Raw genomic sequence first — 21,087 nt, 5'->3', positions numbered from 1 at the left:
CCGTCTCAGACGGAGAGCCAGAATTGTTGCATATAATTTCGCCTCCACATTTAGGAGGGAGATGGGGCGGTAGGACGAGCAATCATCAGCCGGCTTCCCCTGCTTGTGGATTGGGACAATTGTGGCCTGTCTGAGGTCCAGTGGGAACTGTCCCTCCATCTCAGCGTCCAGGAAGAGGCCCAGTAAGTGACGGGTCAAGAGATCCACCGTTTTCTTGAAAAATTCCGCCGGGAAGCCGTTTGGGCCTGGGGCCTTTCCCGTTCAGAGCTTGGTCAGTGCCACCCTAATTTCCTCCTCCGTTATATCGGTCTCTAAATCTTTTTGATCAGCCTCCTCCAGCTCCGGGAGGTTGATATTCGCCATGTATTGCAATGCATCTTCTTGCGACCCTAGTTCGCGTGCTGCATAGAAGGCTTTATAAAACTCAGTGAATGTATCCGCTATTCTGTCATCTGTACGGGCCAATCCACCCCGACCATCTTTCACCTTTTCCACCCATCGGTCGTCTCTCTCCTTCCTGCTTAGCCATGCCAGGAGCCTCCCGGATTTGTCTCCCACATCGTATAGACGGTGTAGAGTCGCCAGTGCCTGTGATTTCGCCTCCCCTGTCACTAATTGCCTATACTGGATTTGCAGATCGGAAAGACGCCGAAGTTTCCCTGGGTCCCTAGTTAGTAGGTGGTTTTGCCAACAGCGCGCGGTGGGCTCTTTTAATCAGGAAGCAGGTAGAGAATCGCATCGTCGGGAAGGTTGTTTTTATCCATGAGTATAGGAACTCCACCACGTTGTCCTTTTCGATTCCTTCCCTGAAGTCCACAAAGCGTAGGTTGTTCCGCCGGGCCATATTCTCAGCATCATCCACCTTCCATTGCAGTTGTTGGTGGGAAGCTTGTAGTTCTGCCATGCCCTCTTTGAGGGTGGAGAGGGAGTCCTCAGTCTCACTTACTCTGTTTTCTACTGTGGTCAACCTTTCGGTCAGATTGTGAAAGTCTTGTCGGAGCAACGTGACTTCTGAGCCCACTTCCCCGATTTTAACTTCCAATGCTGCGCAAGACGCCTGTATATCTGCTCTCGAAGCTTGTATGGCTCCCAGTAGGCGTTCCGTGTCCGAGCGTGGGTCTGGGGGGACCGTCCCCGCATGGGTGTGGGATGCAGCAGAGCGGTCCATCGTTTCTTGGCGCTGCGGTTTGGGGGCCGGGTCTTTTTTCCCCATCTTGAGAGCCTCGACCGGTTTTGCGCGTACGGCCGCTCCGTGTGCTCGCCTGCAGCGTCAGCTCTCACGTATGTCCAGCTGCGCGACCAGTGCTATGTTCGCAGGCCCACGGTGGTTCCTGTGTCGGTGGCCTCTAGGCTGGTAGTCCGGCTTGTCCCCACAGTGTCTCCCCTTGGGTCGCTTTCGAAGCAGGGGACAGTCCCCTCCGTGTTCCTTCAGTGGGCGGTCCGCGTGTTGTAGGCCTTAGTGTCACTGTCCACCTTTCTCTTGTCCTTTAGGTTGTCTGCCAAATATCGACCATCGGAGCTCCCCAAAGTCAGAGGTCCGTATCTTTTGCCCCTTGGTAGCAGTGCGGCCCCTGTCGCGACCCTGTCCCACCCACGAGCATTCGGGGCCTCCCCAGGCTTTGTCCGCAGCATGAGGGCCGGGCTCCGTGGCGCTTACCGCCTCTCCTGCGGTTCCGTGCTTGCAGGCCCGTTCGTCGGTCTCCAGGCGGCCTCTGCTCCCAGTTGGTGTCGTAGTGTGCGGCTGCAATGGGTGGGCCTCCTGACCCCGCTCAGGCGCCTCCGTGTGACTGCGCCTGGTGTGACCGTAGGGCGGCCGCCTGGGACAGGGGTGCCGTGTCCTAACCGGCCATGCTGTTGGCCACGCCCCCTCCAGGCTTAATTTTAATGTGGTTTAGTAGTTCGTAGTAAGTGCAAGTTTATTAGGTAGCATGGCGTGCATCAAGGTGTTTAGTGTTTTGATATTCTCTATGTATGGTATTTATCTGAGTAAATGGTTCGAGGCTCATTTTTAATGTCCCATCCATCATCCATGTTTGACACTGGCTTGGTTTTAATAAGGGATTTCCCATTTTTTCTTTGCCTTGGGAGGTGCGGAAGAGCTTCCACAACCTCCCAAAGGCATGGTTTTGGTTTTCCTTGCTATGACAATCGAGTGCAAGGCGCGCTGTTGTGATTACAAACAAACTGAAACTTAGTTTTAGTTTCACAGTTTTGGTGCTCGTGGGGCTATCTCAGCCCCCTGAGCACCAAAACACATGGGAGCGGTATTGTTAAAGGGGAGAATCTACCCTTTCCAATGGTACCACGCCCTAGTGGTTCCCTGCTTGGGGATTGCCCCAGGAGGGCGATCCCCAAGCAGGGATCCACCCACTAACCACCGGGGGGGCAGACCCTTGGGCAAAGTCCTTTGCTCCACAACACATTTAACTTAGCCTCAGATAGTCTTTCTGCCCCCCTAGGGGGAAGATGGGGCAGTAGCCTCAATCTGCCCCCACCCTGCCCCCACAAAGAAGGCAAAAGACTTTCTGCCCCCCCAGGAGGCGATGGGGCAATAGCCCCAGATCTGCCCGGGGGCAGGGGGGGCAGAAAGCCCACTAGACACCAGGGATTTTTTTTTAAATACTTAGGGGTGGGGGCATCCCAGAATGGGCATGCCAATGCCCCCAAAATACTACAGTGTTTTTGCCCCCCAGGAGGCAGATTGGGAAATAGCCCTTTACCTGCCCTCCCCAGGGGGGCAGAAAGCCCACTAGGCACATGGATTATTAATGTTGTTATACATAGGTGTGGGGTGCCCAGAATGGGATGCAAATGTCTCACCCCAAAAAACAATTGCCACAGTATTTCTGCCCCCTCTGGGTTGCAGATATAGGCAATAGCCTCCTATCTGCCCCCTCGGGAGAAGAAAGCCCAGTAGGCACCAGGAATACATTGTTTTCAAAATTCAGGGGTGGGAGCTGCCCAGAATGGCTATGCCAAAGCCTCTACCCCTGAAAAAGATGCCACAGTCTCTCTGCCGCCTCAGTAGGCAGATGGGGGCAGTAGCCCTTGATCTGCCCCCTGGGGGTGGGGGGCAGAGAGTCCATTAGGCACCAGCGATTATGCTGGCTTTTTTATACATAGGGTTAGGGGCTGCCCAGAATGGGAATGCCAATTCCCCCACCCCCCAGAAAAATAGCCACAGCCGTTCTGTCTTCCTTGGGGGCATATCTGGTTAATAGCCCCCGATTCCCCCTCCCCAGGGTGGCAAAAAACCCACTCGGCAATGACTTTTTTTTAATGTGCCTATCTGTGGATTTTGGATCCTAGCGCAGCTGGCACCCAAGGAAACCTAGCAAACCTATACATTTTTGAAAACTAGACACCCAGGGGAATCCACAAACTTCTACCCACCCAGCATTCCCCAAAGTCTCCTGAGAAAAATGGTACATCACTTGTTTGGGCACGCCAACTACCCGCGACAGGAAATGGCCCAAAATGCAATGTGGAAACACCAGTTTAAATTGACCCTTTTTTTGCAAAGTGCCTAGCTGTATGTTTTGAACCCTAGCTCTGCCGGGACCAAGAGAAACCTAGCAAACATGTACATTTTTAAAAACTAGACACCCAGGGATACCCAGGATAGAATGTTTTTTTGTAAAGCGCATGGCTACTCGGAAGCATCCCAGCGCTGAGCAGAAAACCAGAGCAGGCAACCAGAAATTATGGGAAAAGCCAGGTTTTCAAATGGTTCCAGAAGATGGAGTGAATAGGTTCCCTACGGAGGTGAAGCAGGAGAGCATTCCAGAGTTTGGCGACATTGTAGGAAAAAAGCCTACCCCCGCTTCTAGCTCTCTTGATTCTGGGCACTTCTGCCAGATAACGCGTGTCAGAGCGAAGACTTCTGGAGGCGTTATACGGACGGATCAAAGCTTTGATGATAGGTGGTCCGTTCCCTTCCAGAGACTTGTGGGCTATGCAAAGGGCTTTGAAATTGTTTCTCTCCTGTACCGGCAGCCAGTGCAGGGAACGCAATGCAGGCTTTGCAGAACAGCGGTGGCTAGTGCCAGTAAGCAATCTTGCCGACGCGTTCTCAACAATCTGAAGTCTGGCGACCACTGCAAAGGGGGCTGACAGATAAAGGACGTTTCCAAAATGTATTCTAGATAAGATCAGAGCCTATATCAATAACTTTTTTGCTGGAAAACAGAGTAAGGGAAGTACATTACGGCGCATTTTAAGCAGACTGTAACAGCATGCGACCGTCTTCCTGGCTTGGGTTTTGAAGGAGAGGTCTTGGTCGAGCCAAATACCTAAGCTTTTTATTTCAGGCTTTGTAACCGGGGCCAAACCCATGCTGACTGGCCAGAGGGCCTTGAAATTGACGCTTGAGTGGTTACCAAGCGTCATCAGCTCGGTTTTGTCGCCTTTGAGTTTCAGATGGTAAATATTCATCCACTTAGCCACTTCCTCCAGACAGGAGTAGAGGTCAGTGGGCGACTGGTCAGCTTGAGTCAATGCTACGACCAGCTGAGTGTCATCGGCATAAGACATTATATGGATTCCGAAAGGGGCGACGATATCCGCCAGTTTAGCCATATAAATATTAAAAGGAGTAGGGCTCAGGGAAGAGTCATGAGGAACTCCACACTGCAGGGGTAAGGGATCCAAGGTGATGAACACCTAAAAATAACTTCCTTCCAAGAAGGACTAGGTGACTTGGGGATTCTGGGTAGGGAAACAATGGGGGTCCTTGCAAGCCATACCTCCCTGGACTCCCAGGGTGTCTAGTTTTCAGGAAAGTGTGGGTTTGGTAGGTTTCCCTAGCTGGACACCGAACCTGGGGCAAAAAACACAGGTGCAAGGGGGTTCCCTTGGCTCGGCAACCATCTAGGGAAAACTACCAAACCCAAATACATAGGTGTCTTTCATACCGATTTTTACTTGTTTATATTTTCCCAAATGAATTGATATATACCCGGTACACTATAAAAAAACACTGCAAGATGCTGCTCAGGTATTGGCTCTGGGTTCGTTGGATTCTTGGTAAACCTACAAGTCTTATATATCCCTACAACCAGAAGGGTCCAGCGGATGTAGCGGTATATTGCTTTAAAAATTCTGTCATACTTAGAAGAAGTTACAGGTGAAAACGTTGGCACAAATGCTGTTTTTTTTTAACTCATTTTCAATTTTTCCTATTTTTAACTGTTTGTTTCTATAAAAAAATCTTGAAGGATCTCCACAAATGATCCCTTTCTGAATTCAAGTTGTTGTCTACTTTTCCGAAATGTATAGCATTTCAGGGTCCATTGTTGCTTCCATACCCACTTCTACCATTAACTGGAAGGAGGTTGAAAGCACAAAAAATAGCAAAAATAAGGTATGTCCCAGTAAAATGCCAAAACTGTGTAAACATTTTTGTATTTCTGACAAATGTCTGTCAGTCCCACAGATTTCATTGTAGGCCCTGCAGGGAACTCCAAATTTGGTGGGTAGAGTAAAGGTAGGATATCAGTTGTAAAGTCCTCTGCCACCGTGAAGGCCTTAACTCTGTCTACCAACATCTAAATTGGGCCCAATTGCGAGTCAGTAAGAACCAAATCCGAAAAGGAGGTGGGTGGGTTAGTTCCTGCACAACATCGTAATGAGGCCCTAAATCCCTAGTACAGTGCACTGTGTGTGCCCAGAGTATGTAAGCCAAATACTGCTAGTGGGCCTGCAGCACTAATTGTGCCACCCACACAAGCAGTGTTGCAAAAGGATATTAGAGATGCCACTGTAGTGTCTGTGTGGAGTCTGGTACTGCCATGTCAACCTGGCAAGTGCACCCACTTCCCAGGCCCTAACCTTCCCTTTCTCTTACATGTGAGTCACCCCTAAGGTAGGCCCAAGGTACCCCTGTGGGCAGGTTGCAGTGCCGGTGAAACGTAGGACATGTTTTGATGTGTGTAACATGTCCTGATAGTGAACTACAGAGAATTTTGTTTTTCACTATTGAAAGGCTGTCTGTCCCACAGGTTAGAATGGGAGTTTATTTATAACAGTTTATAAATATGACTTGACATGGGGACAAGATAGAAAGTTAAAACTTAGTATGCCTGATCTCAGAATATAAAGATACATATTTTAGAAAGGGTGATTTTAGGTCTCGCTGTCCAGCGAAAGACCTATTGCTGTTGGCTTGCCGGGAATGTGAGACAGGGGATGTGCACGCGCAAGCCCTCGGCGATTTCATCTCGTGGGCGCGCACGCCCAGCCCGGTGCCCTGCACATCTCCTGTCTCACATTCACAGCAAGTCAGCCTCTTGCATCTCTTACTCGCGCGCGCACACAGACACACTCACGCATGCGCACACACACACACACATACACCCACGCACACACGCAGGCACAATGCATCAGGACGCATGCACACAGACACACATCCCCACATATACACACGCACAGCTAACAGACACACAGCCACACATATACACAAGCACAGCTACACACATGCACACACAGCTACACCCACACACGCGCACACACCCCCACTCACCAGGCTCTTTTCTCGCTGCGCTGCTACAGGATGTTCTGTAAATTGAAGAACCTTCCTCGCACCCACCGTTATGCCTTGCCTGCTCTCTCCCGGGAACCCCATCACTTCTGGAATCCCTGCTTTCTTCTGACAGAGGCAGGGAATCTCCCGGAACTTCGCAGGCTCCTGCCTATCAAAGTAGAGCCCGCCTCTCTCGCCTGCGTTCCACGCCTCGTTATTAGTCAGTGCTTGTCCAAAACACCCATACAATTATCAAAATGTCATGTATAGTCAGTAGATCCTCGTCTGGTAAGCCAGCGCTTTTCATCACCTATTTATTTCTCTTTAAACAGCTTAGCTTGTAAACACGCTTCGCGTGACATATGCTGTAATGCGTCCATTATTAGAAAACCTAACTTGCGAAATGCCCATTTCTTTATAAAACAACATGCTGAGTTCCATAACGTATTCATATTTCATTGCGTGCTAAGGCACGCTTTTCCTTTCAATGAGAAACTGCATCTAGCGTTCAAAGCCTGTTCAAGGATTACCAGCCCTCCTAACTTCCCCCAGGTGGTGGGTCACATGTATCTGTACTGAAGCTGTTAACAAAACTAAACTGCAGGCTGTTTGTATAACGCGCTCGTTCTCCTTCCACCTTTCATTCCTCAGAACAAAGCACACATCCTAGAATGCATTTATAACCCGTCCCTCACGAAACGGTGCTTGCACCACACCCAGATTATTCATGTAATAAATCAATATGATGAGTGTTTCTAATACTGGATGAACAACACAACCAGGTACCCTACATCTGCATCTGTATTATCCTCGTAATGTCTTTAAACCGTCAGTAAAGGAAGTGCAGTGGCACCAGGCTCAGGCGGTAAAGGCCCCACTGCAGCACAATTATAGCTGTTTTTAATACCAAGCGCTAGGCCGGGGGCTCATGGAGTATTTGTGATGCGTGTAATGCCCAGAGCAGAACACAGACCCGTAAGGGGTCTAAATCAGTCTCAAGTCTATGAACGTCTGTGACACAAGGAGCGTCAGGTGCACCTGGCCTCATTCTGCAGCAGGGCACAACTGCATTAGTCCACTGGTTATGACACAAGAAATTTGCATGGGCTTTGTTCCGGGGTCGGATTGGGAACACAATTAGGCCTGATCACTGAAAGAACAAGCATTTGCAATGTAATAGGTATCGCATTTACTCGAGTTTAAGCTATTAGCATTGTAAATAAGAATGTCTTTTATTTATGGTTTTAAAACGAACACAAAAATAAAAGGCATTGTTATTTGCAATGTCAATAGCTCAAACTCGCGTCAAAGCGAGACCTATTGCATTGCAAATGCTTGTTACATTCTGTGTTTGAAAATACCACTTTTAGAAAGTGGGAATTGTCTTGCTTAGCCATCCTGTGTGCCTCTGCTGGTTTGTGAATTGTCTGTTTGGCTTTGGAGTGACAAGGTCTGGGGCATTGCATTCACTGTGGACAGCCACGGGGGAGTTGAGGTGTGTCCTGCCTTTCCTGGAAGAGTCATGGCTGGTCTGAATAGCCGTTGGCTGAATTTAGAGTAGAGGGAGGAGCTTTCCTTTCACCTGAATGGGCCTAGCCTGCCTTACACAATGCTGTCTCCACCTTCTGCCAGGAAGCTGCACCGTAGAGGACAGAACTGGTTTTGACTGAGCACAGAGCCTCTCTGACACCAGAGAACAAAGAGAAATTGACTATAAATGTTGTGGCCCAGACCCTTGAACTTTAGATTACTGCTAAACTAAGGAACCTGCCAAGAAGAAGATCATGGAACATTGAAGGAGAAGTACTGCCCCTGTACTGTGTGCTGTTGGGGTTGTCCTGCAGTGGTTGCTTCTGTCTTGGGCAGGGAAAGGACTGGACTGAACTTTCATCATCCTGCTGTTAGTTTTCTCCAAGGGCTTGAAGTAGAGCTTGCCTCCTGTTGGAAGTCTCAGGGAAAGAAAAGACTTCAGAGAATACTTCTGGACTCAAGAGGAACCTCTACCAATGTGAAGAGCTGGGAAAATTGAAAGAGAAGTACTTCCCCTTTGCTATGTGCTGTCTTAGGTTGACCTGCAGTGGCTGTTTCTGCTAAGGAGAGGATAAAGACTTTGTTGTGTGCTGTGTCTTCTGCTCGAAGAAGATCTCCAAGGCCTTGAAGTAGAGCTTGCCTCCTGTTTTGAAGTCTCAATGATACAAAGACTTCACCACCAGCTCCCCTGAACTTCCTTGCTGGGAGTTCTGGCCTGGCAAGAGGTGCCTGTTGCTGAGTTGGGCCTCTGGAGGTTGTTCCTACTGTTAGGAGCTAGAAAAGAGATGCAACTACGAGAAGCGTGATCCATCCGCACCTGTTTCCGACGCATCGCCAAAGAAACCGATGCAACGCCTGCCCGTGGCTGGAGAAATCACTGCACACCAAATCCCATGCACCGATCTCCGAAGTAAAAGATCACTGCACCAATTCCGACGCAGGCCCTGCAGTGCAGCTGCAAGTACCAACGCATCGTGAGACTGCGGCTGGAGAGACCAATGCAGTGTTGTTGCCTGCCCCCACATCGAGGACCGCCGCATCCCCTATCAACATGCATTGCACTGGGGCTCCAAGTCAAAAAGAACGCTGGGGCTGCAGTAAGAAACTGACACATCACATCCCCTTCAGTAAGAAACCAACGCATCACCTCCCCTTCAGTAAGGAACCGACACATCACCTTCCCTGGGTGGCAGTGAGGAACGAAAGCATCACGTCCCCTGAAGTAAGGAACCGACGCATAACCTTCCCTGGGCGTAAGGAACCGACCCCAACCTTCCCTGTTGCTGTTTTTGTTTATGATTGTGACACATCCAAGGTACTTTGTGTTAAAAGTGGTGCATCTATAGTTTGCTATGGACAGAACTGTTTCTACCTTCTTAAAGTCATATTTTGAATATTATACTGTGGATTTTTGTTTTGATCTTGTTTGGTTTAGGTAAAGATGACTTATTTTTCTAAACTGGTGTGGTGTCCCTTTGTAGTGTTTTCACTCTATTACTGTATGCATACACAAATGCTTTACACACTACTTCTGAGATAAGCCTGTCTGCTCTTGCCAAGCTACCAAGGGGGAGAGCAGGAGTTATTTTAGAAGTGTATCCCCTTACCCTGTCTAGAAAGAAGGGTCCCTATTTGGTCAAAATTGCAAACCAATGCAGAGAGACCATCATTTCTAACAGATTGGCAGTACATAAACACTGATGGGGTGGGCAAGCCACACTGGTGCTTGATCATTGGTCTGTAGTCTCAACTCACAGATCCAATAAAGGGTTATTGTTGTAAATTTTTCCATTTTCAGGAACTTTGACAATCGACAGGTTCACCCTACACTGCCCTGCATTGATCCTGAATAGGGTTTGCATAATAACATCCCCTTTTTATACACATCAAATGCTCATAGGCATGTGCATGGGCATTGTGACAATTATGACTTCATTATTCAAGCTGATGTGAGGGCCAAGTAAACTTCACCGTGCTGCTCTTTTTCAAACTTTGGAGTGGAGAAATGGATTGTTCTACCCTTCCTCTTGCTGGGGCCTCTGAGGTTCAGAAGGACTGTGTTACCCAATTAACTTCTGACTTTTCCCTTGCACTTATTTTATTCTCACATTTCAGCCTTCATCAATAAAAGGCATGTGGGCAGCTTGAAATAGTCTCATGTTAACAAGGAGGATAAACTAGGGAAGGATTTCTTTGGACTGATTGTCTTTAAGAGCCAGATGTTCCCACCACACCCTCCTGTGTAGTTTCCTAATTCCTACCCCTTTCTCTAGTAGAGGGGATGATTGGTCTAGAGTAGGCTCTTCAGGCACCACCACCCTCTCCACAACAATGTATCTATTGACACTGTCCCCTCCACCACATGTCTTATGTACACTTCTTCTCAGATAGATTATGAGCTTGCTTTGGTAGATTTGTGCATTTCTTCCATCCACCAATTCAAGGAAGGAGAAGATAAGCGATCCATGAACATCACTCTGATCTTGATCACTGACACTGTGTTCCCTGAGTCGAGGTTTGACCATCACATCCTCCAACTCTTCATGATCCTAAAAGCGCTGTTCCACCATTTCAAAATCAAAACCCCGTAACCAAACCCATTACAAAATGAAGAGTAAGAAACCCAAGATTAAAGAAACGGGTGAAAAATAAAATAAATACAATTTTTTTAATTTTTTTAAAATACAATAAAAAGTCAGTTTCCCCAGAGGATACTAAACACAATGAAACAATAGAAAAATACAACTTAAAACTGAATACAAAAATACACTAAGCTGTCTCAAAATTCTCACCTCAAATTTCTTCCATTTGTTGACCTGGCCTTTCTTACACTCCCGTAGCAGAGAGCAGCAGTTTGATAGGATACTCTGGGATGCTATTATCATGAAACCCTGCTGCATCTTGTGTGGGAAGTTGAACTTCATGTAAGCTTCTTAATCATGCCCAAACTCTCATGTGAGTGTTTATACTGTCCTGCAAACTCACCCAAACTTGCCTTTTGAGACCATGGGCAGTCACTGGTTAGAAAATCTGCAAATGCCAAGATTGTACTGTTCTCACTCATGTTTTTCTGTCTCGCCACATATCACGTTCGGTGCATAGGAGTCCTCATGTGAATACTTATGTGAATACTTTAAAAGTGAGCGACAGACAGGGGGATTGTGGTTTGGGCCAGCCCCCTTCAGCCATTGGCTCTCATGTGTTTTTTCATGGTTTACCATTGCTTGGTTGGGCTATCCATCAAACCAATGGCGTTTCAAATAAGGTTACATTGTTGCACTTCTGTTCACATTAGGAGTTGGTGATTGGCCTAAAGAACCAGTTCAGTACAATTTGTCTTTTTTGGTTTCATTTTATGCATCATTCTGATGTTCCCTATTTGTATCCTTATCTGTCCTTTGGTCTCTAATATCCTTCTCTGTCCTTGCTTGTTTTCTTTTTCTGGCCTTACACACTGGTAGCTGATTTCACAGTTTGCGCGAAATACCTTCTGGAACACAGCTAAAGTCCTGTTCGAATACCTACTAATACCTACCAATATAAAGTTGATTTCCTAGTGACCATTCCAGAGTTGCCATCCGAGCCTTATTAATTACTATCTCCATCATAACACAATATTGGTATATTTATTTAGGATACAGAAAACAAATACATCTTTAGAATCGCAAAAGTGAATATGCATATTCATGTGTTAAAGCTTAGCTCACTGTGTGATATTGCATGCTAACAACAGAAGCAGTCATGTTTTTCTATTGTCCTTTCCACTTTTAACAAAAATCTGGTCCATTTATATGTGGTATTCTGAGACTTATGGGGCAGTGGTGGAACACTGTGATACCTCTGTAAGGGCCTAATGTACTACAACCTACTGGTAGCAAAGACTTGTGTTTGGCACAAGGGACCTCTAGTAGCAGCCTGGGGTACTGCAACCTGCTATATACAGAACTTGTGTTGGGCTCACAAGACCTTACGTCAGAGGTCTTCAAACTGTGGGGCGCGCCCCCCTGGGGGGGCGTGGATGTGTTCCCAGGGGGGCGCAAATGGGCCTGCAATTACATGTACATGAAGCTAGCCTGGAAGCGGGAAAGGCTCGTTTCCAGGCTGTCTTCAGTTACATGAAGCAGTTACAGTGCAAAGTGAGTGCAGTGTGGTGTTCATACAGTCATTTATAAATGTCTGTTTCAATGGTGACGAGTTATTGTTGTTTTCTGTTTTACGAAGAGGGCTGTTTCCTGTAAAATAGAGGCGAAGATGGAGCATTGCAGAGTTTTCATCTTATTTGAGGAGCACCTCATTAATTAGGACATGCTTAGTGTACGCCTGGAAAGCGTTAGTTGCTTTGGCGCAGCATTTTTAAATTGATTGCATGACGCTCTCAGGTAAACATCAAAAGCAATTGAATTACATGATGGAAGATTGCTTTTCTCACAGGTTCTAGGACCAGTATTTAAAAATCTGATTGCACCCATATGAGAGTGTTTTCTCTTCCTTTGTGCCTGCCCATAGATACAATCTTTAAACTGCGCTAAGGAATTATTAATTTCTCTTTTAAGGGTTGAATTGTTCTCCTGTATTCCAGTGAAGGAAGTGTGTGTTTGTTTCTTCGAATTTTACTTGCACTTTAATGTTGAAAGTTATGTATTCTGGTTCTGTTTCATTGTGTTTGCAGGTGTTGGTGTGTATGAAAGAGAGCTATGTATTTAGCAGGGTTATTTAAAATCTGTGGCTGCTTATGCGTGTCTCAGAGAAAGCTACATAATTGTAAACATATCCAACATATCCAGGTAAATACAACCGAAATAGAAAATGGAAACAGCGTCAACTCACAGAAAACACTGAACTGCCTACTGCTTAACTGTCGCTCGGCAAATAAACACGCATCAGACATAGCCGCCTTAATCCTCAACAAAGAAATCGACCTGGCCATCCTCACGGAAACATGGCTCAATGAATCATCCTCTCCTACCATGGATCTTCTAGTACCACCACAATACAACATTGTCAGGTTGGACAGACCCAGGAAAGTGGGAGGAGGTATAGCGTGCATCCATCGTTCAGAGATAGAGGTCAACCAATTCCAATCTGACCATATAGAATCATGTGAATACCTTGGTCTTAACATAAGATCACCAAATAATCAAAATTACAACCTACATGCGTTTTACCACCCACCTGGAGATAACGCAAAGTTCACAGAGCATCTTATGGAGATCATAACTGCTAACTCTAACCCAGATGCCAACAACATATTCCTAGGTGACTTTAACCTCCATTGGGACGACGGCAACGATAATATGGTCAATTCGATCAAAGACTTCCTCAAGGAGCTAAACCTCTCGCAAATATGCACCCAGCCCACTCACTCACAAGGAGCGACTTTAGACTGGATAATTACTAGAAATAAAGAAATCTCAACCACCGCTATAGACCCGTGTGATTGGTCTGATCATCACGCCATAACATTCGTGATACCGACAATGAAAAAGGGCAGGAACACGCAACCTCGCAAGGTCAAAAAACTGATACGAGATACAAAAGAAGCTAATATTGAACGATTGGTTGAAAGGTGTGAGAAAGACCTGAAGCCACGCAACAACGAGCAGAATGTAAAGGAGCTGACTGATCATTACATAACCTCTATCGGTAATATAGTCAATGACACCTTACCTCAAAAACTGAAAAGTGTCTTGGAAAAGCCAAAAAATCCTTGGTTTAATGAGGCTTTGAACGAGGACAGGCGAAAACTGAGAATGGCAGAAAGGAAATGGAGACAACATCCCTCCTCCCCCGAACTGAAGGCCCTCAGAAAAACAAGAAAACAATATAATCTAAAGATAACTAGCGCCAAAAAAGAATTTATAAGGGCTGAACTGGACAATGCCATAAACAGACCTCGAAAACTCTTCGAGATCCTAAAACAACAGTCAAACAAATTAACTAAAACGGCCCAAGAGAACCCAAAGAATCCCATAAGTTGTGAGAAATTCTCCTCATTTTTCATGGATAAAACTAAACTGCTAGAAGCTGAGCTCACAAATGCAGCGGCTAACCTCACGACCCTTCCCGCTACCAAAAATAAGGCAAACGCGACAACGGAAGATCCCCCAACAAAAAATAAAGCAAGTTGGGATACATTCGAACTATACAACCAGGAAAAGATCACCAAAACTCTAGCGGAACTTAGACCCAACAACCACTACCAAGACCCGCTACCGGCAAAATGTGTAAGAGAAATCAGCCACACTCTAGTTCCAATCTGGACTGAGATAATAAATGCCTCACTATCACAAGGGACCCTCCCTGACTGCCTAAAAACGGGGCAGGTAGTTCCCATCATCAAAAAACCGACAGCGGATGCAACTGACCCAAATAATTATCGACCAGTGACCAACATCCCTTTACTGGCCAAACTTATTGAGAAATGCGTGCAAGGCCAACTGAGTCAACACATCGCTAAGTTCTCACTATTAGATGACTGCCAATCTGGTTTCAGAACAGGACACAGTACTGAAACTGCGATATTACATATTGTTGATGACGCCTTACAAGCACTTGACCAAAATCATGCATGCCTACTGATTCTACTAGACTTGTCATCAGCATTTGACACGGTAAATCATGAAATACTGATGACCAGACTACATGACAGGATGGGTTTATCTGGAAATGTTCTGAAGTGGTTTAACTCCTTCCTGCAGAACAGGACTCAGTTATTCCTGGTCAACCAAGCAATCTCCTCCCCATGCCCTAACACAATAGGGGTCCCTCAAGGTTCAACGCTATCCCCAGATCTCTTCAACTTATATGTAGAACCTCTCACAGAGATTCTTCGGAATTCACAGATCTCCTACCACATGTACGCAGACGACACGCAAATATATATGAAGATTGCCTGCAGTGATGACATTGACCTTATGAATGAAACTCTAAAGAAAGCGTTGCATTGGCTAACAGCCAACCATTTGAAACTTAATGCCAACAAAACAGAATTCCTGTTAATCTCACCGACAAGGAGTCAACCAGAAGTAAAGGAATGGGCTAAAATGGTGACTGCGCTTAACTGCACTCCGACCCTTGTTAATTCAGCCAAATCTCTAGGAATTACACTAGACGAGAACCTAGACATGAAAGAACACATCAATGCAATGGCCAAGAGCGCCCGTTTCCATTTGAACTATCTAAGGAAACTGAAACCCTTTATATCAGAAGCAGATCTAAAACTTGCTATCCAATCGCTAGTTATCTCAAGGATCGAATATGGCTGCACTACGTTAGCTGGCCTACCAAAATCATCCACTGCTCCGCTAAAAGCCTGTCTCAACGCAGCGGCAAGACTTATCACGGGAACGAGGAAATTCGATCATATATCTCCCCACCTGAAGGCACTAAACTGGTTACCCTACGATGCTAGCATTAAAATGAAGATGGCCTGTATCACACACAAAGCGGTCCACTACAACACGCCGAGATATCTAGCCAAGAAAATCAAGCTATCAGGAGGGAACAGATCAACGAGAAGCGCTAAAGAGTTGCTACTACGGCCGGCCTTCTTCCGGAAAAAAAAGACCTATGACCGAGCTTTTTCGGGAGCCGCCCCCAGAGTCTGGAATTCACTCCCACCCTACATCAGGAAGATTCAAAATATTGCAGCATTTAAAAGGGAACTGAAAAGCCATATGATGAGTAAATACCCTACATAGAGATGACCACAGACTAGAGGCACAAACCTTTTACGCCAAAGAGGACGGGAGCCATCATAAACAATTGGAAGACCAATAAGACAATTGTCTAACCACTCTAGCTATGACTATCCACTCAAGGCTCGGCTGTACACCCTATCGCTACCTCATATTTAAGTGTTATCTGCACTATGTCTCACACCAAAGATACTACCCCTACCTTGTCATGTGAATATTTATGATCGTTACAACTAGCCTTACCCATTCTACTCTTTGATAATTACTCTGACATTGCTCTGATAATAATTTACAATCCTACCTCATCGAACTTGACTGTATGACTATGACACAACCTAAACCATATGCACCACTTATCGCTAAGTGATCAGGCGTTAGGAATATATTTATTTAATCACCCTAGATAGCATATTGCCTCCTACCTTCCATATTTGTTTGCTGTTTTAATTGCTACTATAATGTCAATTTATTAACCTTCTATGTCAGTTTGTAACCACCCTAGATAGTGTATCGCCTTCTACCCCCATATATGTTTGCTGCTATAATTGCTTCTATAATGCCAATATGTAATCTGTATGTAAAGCGCTCTGATACCCACGGGTCTTGTCCGCGCTATATAAAACACTATAAATAAATAAATAAATAAATAAATAAATAAATATTTACTGTGTGCGAGGGGAGGTGCTTGTGTGTCTGCATGCATGTATGTGTAAGAGTGCTGTATATGTAGAAGGTTAATGATGAGACATGGGAGGGAGAGGGATGGTGTGAGATGGGAGCCCATGTTAGTAAACATAAGAGGCATCAGTAAGGCAGTACCTATAAGTAGTGAAACAGTGACACTTTTACACAGGGGCCCACTCAATCATAATTATGAATGTTTTGCAATACTAAGTGGGAATGGGGGTTTATTTTCCTTCATAGCATTAGGGCAGATGGCGCCCTTGGCACTAAAAAATGGGTGGGGGAGCAGTGTGCAACAGCTCATTTTCCTCCAGAAACAAACCAGCCTTGTTTGAAGATTGAAATGATGGTCACACATGGTGGGGAAGGAGTGAAAGAAGAGAAGATAGCCTGCTTCTCAGTACCCCACCATCATTAGTGCAGCAGGTGGAGTACATTGGGTCCCACAGCACGGCAATTTTGGGCAGTAGTGTTTTTGGTCAATTCTGTTCTTGTTTGATGCTGTTGCTTTTTTATAAGCTTACATCTAGTGTGGATTACACATTGCAGACGAGCACCCCAAAAATGATCTCATGATCGCTGCCATCTACGATCATCCCTCCTCCTACTATCCAAATCTTTGCAATATAGTTTTGGTGGGGGGCCTCACTTCAAAAGATTTTGCTAAGGGGGGGCTCAGAGCAAAAAAGTTTGAAGACCTCTGCCTTACGTACTAGCCTACGGTGCTTCAGGTAGCTACAGCAAAGCCTTGTGACTCGATTTTCCTTTAGCAACTATAGTGCTGCAGCCTGAATCAGGAAAGGGCCAACTGCAGCTTTTCAAAACTGATTGCATGCAAATGCCGCATTTAGTAGAGGTTTTTTAATGCTTTCTGTGTACACACATTTGTCGTTGACAGGTGCAGAGTACGAAAACAGCAATTAATCAGCTTGAGCATGCCACATGAACAAGCTTTGCCAAAGCATGTGTCTGGTTTGCATTTTCACTTCCAAACCAGACTTATTGGCTTTGGCAATGCTTGTTTAAAAAACACGGTTTATTGGTTTCACAAATGTTTTTTTAATTTACAGTAAGGTGAAATAACTATTATAGAGAAATGGCATACCAACCTCTTTGCTTACGAAAATGCTGATGCCTGCTGTACTCTTCTTTTAAAAGGTTAATTGTTATAAGAAGAGAACAAAACTGCATTTTAATGAGTGTGCTCATTATATTACACAAAGTATCCAAGAAGAAATGCGTAATAGCCTGTGCACTGAAATACATTTTGAAAATGAGTATGTGAATGCGAAAGAGGGGCACAGTCTTTTACTGTACTATGCATGATTAAATATGTCTTCTTGTTTGATGTTTCAGGAAAGGATGCAGATAATCGTTTTTCTAGAGGTGAGATGTCTGAAGAAATCTATGAGTGTCTGCCCTGCAGGGAAGGGTGTTCCCACTGCACAGATGACACTCCTTGCTATGCACAAGAGGACCCCTATTTACGGGTCGCTATCATCTCATTCCAAGCCTTTTGTATGCTGTTGGACTTTATTAGCATGCTGCTTGTCTACCATTTTCGCAGAGCAAAGGTAACCAATATTGATTTAATCTTGTTTATGCGCATCATTTTCCATCATGCCGGGAAATGTTGATTCGGGATTATTTTTTAGGTTTGGTTTAGGGACTGGACGCCATATTGGATCATGAAACATCCTGAAGTAAAGATAACTTCGCATTGGTTATTATGACAAGCATAACTATTGTATCTATTACTGGTGATGGAAACAATAGTGAGTGGATGTGGGGACAAATATCTTCGTTTTGAATAAAAATATAACACATCATTTTAATTGAAAGTTAATTTCGCATACTTAATTTGCATAAATATGGCCTAAACACAGTGCTGGCATCATACATCCAAAATCTACTTTATATTTTTAGGCACCTTTGCCCACATTGCATTTGCCCATGCTGTGCTTCTCATTATAAAAAGTAATTATGTTGTCATCAGAGCATTAGAGGAACATGATACTGTTTACCAGTTTTTCATCTATGGGTGTCGTGCTTAGGTTTATGCTGAATGTTCTGTGTAATATAAAAACTGAGGGATGGAATGCTTGAATTAATCTCAATGACCTGTAATTACCGGGGGGCTGCACCCCAGTCTATCATTTTTTTCTCACCATGCCATCTCGTATTAGACCCAGCCATTTGCAGATCAACCTTGGTCCTGCTCTTGTAGCTAGAAGACAGGGTAAACTTGCAATTGTAAATTGATGGCCAGATGCCCAACATGCTTTGATATTAAACATAGAAATGGTAAACACATTATTATGGTAAACTCTAACCAAGGGGCAGGGAATTCCCTTACAAGGTGGGGAAAGTGAATGAAGTTTGGAAGTACCCACAACCTTAAGAGTTTGTAGCTATTTGCAATCTTGTTTCCAACCCATCCACATCAATCAATCAGTGGATTTGTGGAACAATGCTTGACACCCATAATGGTATCCAGACTCTGGCAGGATCCAGTTAATTTGGCAAATAGCCAGGTCTTCAGGGACATTTGGAACTCTGGAAGAGATGAGGGGGTCCATAAATAAAAGGGTAGCTCATTCCATGTCTTTGCTGCTAGGTAGAAGGAGCAACCTCCACATCAGTTACGTCTGATGTGGGGTGTGAGGGTTAGCGCAAGGGGCTGATGTAAGTTTAGGTTGTGGTTCAATTAGGAGGTCCGCAGTTGTGTAGGGTATTGTATGCAAGGGTCAGGAGCTTGAACTGGCATCTCTTCTGTACAGGGAACCAGTGGAGTTCTCTGAGGTAGTGTGATGTGGGTTCATATCGGGAGATCCAGGTCATGTCTGGCTGTCGTGTTCTGTATAGTCTGTAGTTGTTGGAGGAGGTGAGTTGTGATCCCTCCCTAGAGAGTGTTGCTGTAGTCCAGTCGGTTGAAGATGAGGGCCTGGGTGATACTGCAGATTTTATTAAGCATTTCTTATACAAATCCACGTTTTCAGTTGTACAATACAGTCTTACAGTTAGTCCATTTCAGCGAGACGTTCTTCTGTCATGACTTTTGTACATTCATACAGCCCCATCTTGAACAGTGCATGCTACTGAGCTAGGTACTACATTATTACTTGCTCTGGCCCTGCCGTTAAGTAGGCTCTAATTGGTTTGTAACAAATTGTTTGTGCAGCAAGTTCCTACTTGGTCATCAGTTCTTCATACATTTATGAGAACGGTAACTGCCCAGCTTCCATTCCTCCCCCCACCCTCCCTTAGACATGCCTGAATATAGCAAGTTTCCATCATTGTCACCCATTTAGTTTCGCTCTTCAGCATTTAAATCTGTGCTGCCCACCATGCCACGTGAGTGGATGTAATACCGGTCATACTTCACCTCCCTCCTTCCCATGCTCATTCCATACTCCTTCGTCTTCTGCGTTCATTGGTTGTGTCAATAGTGTCACTAACTCGCCCATGGTCTTGATGCTTCCAGAGGGCCCTTGCCTCACCTGGCTTCTGTCAGTTGCACTGCTCCCTCATATGTTGCCCATTTTGTGCATTCCTTTTTCCATCTCACCATTGATCGTCCCCTCTGGGATTTCCAGGTTGTGGTGATCTACCATTTGGCCAGCGCAAGTGCCAAGTCTTGAAACCGACTCGTGACTTTAACTTTGGATGTGTGCGGGAACCAGTGTAATAGACAGTTTCCTGGCGTGGCTTGGACCTCTTTCTCTGTAATTTCCGCTATTGTTGCAGTCACCTCCCTCCAGAAACATCCTACCCCTGGCAATACCAGAACATATGCAGGTATGCTGCATCAGCCTCCTCACACCTTGGACATTGAGCTGCTCCAATCCCAAAGTATTTATTGATACATGCTGGTGTGAGGTAGGCTCTGTGTAACACCTAGAAATGTATTAATTGGAATCGAGCGTTCCTAATGAACTTTGTTGTTTTCTTCACTAGTGTGTTCCATGCCTTCTCCTCAATATATATTCCTAGGTATCCACAGGTTTCTCTCAGTCTGGCGAGAGCAGGTAGTGTCATTTCTGAGCCGTCCATAGAGACAGGTCACCGCTTTAAAAGTCCTGGAGGCCGACACCATATATTGGCAGCCTCCCAATGTGGAAGGTTCCAAGAGCCCCCTCCCCCAGGTGCTTTTGTATCACTGTAATGAGGGTGGATTATAAAAAGAAATATGAGATGCCAATCAGAATCTCCGGGACATATGTTTTTTAAATTTTAGCTCTCTGGTGAGATCTGATCTGATCTGATCCAGCACTTGTGTATTACCTTAAGTTTGTTATTTTCATCTCATCTGCGGGGAGGCAGACGGAGCACTAAAGTGTCAGTATCATCAAACTGGGGACTGCATCATTTGGTTGGTCTATCCCTCTCACTGTCCCTGCAACCCATTTCGTGAGCCACTGCAGTTGTGCTGCAAAGTAGTAGTATTCAAAATCTGGCAGTGCAAGGCCCCCTGCGCTTTTTGGTCTCGTTAACGTACCCCACACTACTCTGCGTCTACCTGAACACCATATAAAGGCAATCACTAGCGACCTAAGATAGTCAAACATTCCTGCTGGGATCCAGACTGGCAGGGCTCCGAATAGATACAACAACTGCGGGAGTGTCAACATTTTTAACAATGATATCCTGCCCATG

At 45.4% G+C, this 21,087-nt stretch overlaps 1 protein-coding gene across 1 annotated transcript in view; it reads left to right on the top strand.

Moving 5' to 3' along the window:
• The window catches only part of GPR158 (G protein-coupled receptor 158), a 1,439,213-nt gene that overhangs the window by 619,199 nt on the left and 798,927 nt on the right, over positions 1 to 21,087 (top strand). Inside the window, exon 4 of the mRNA XM_078664368.1 lies at positions 17,788 to 18,005. Coding sequence (XP_078520494.1) covers positions 17,788 to 18,005 — 218 coding nt within the window. The remainder of the gene's footprint in view (positions 1 to 17,787; positions 18,006 to 21,087) is intronic.

Source organism: Lissotriton helveticus, chromosome 10 (genome assembly GCF_964261635.1).
Source record: "Lissotriton helveticus chromosome 10, aLisHel1.1, whole genome shotgun sequence".
Classification (NCBI taxonomy): Eukaryota; Metazoa; Chordata; class Amphibia; order Caudata; family Salamandridae; genus Lissotriton; species Lissotriton helveticus.
The sequence above is the reverse complement of the archived record's forward strand: the minus strand, read 5'-3'. Positions and strand labels throughout refer to the sequence as shown.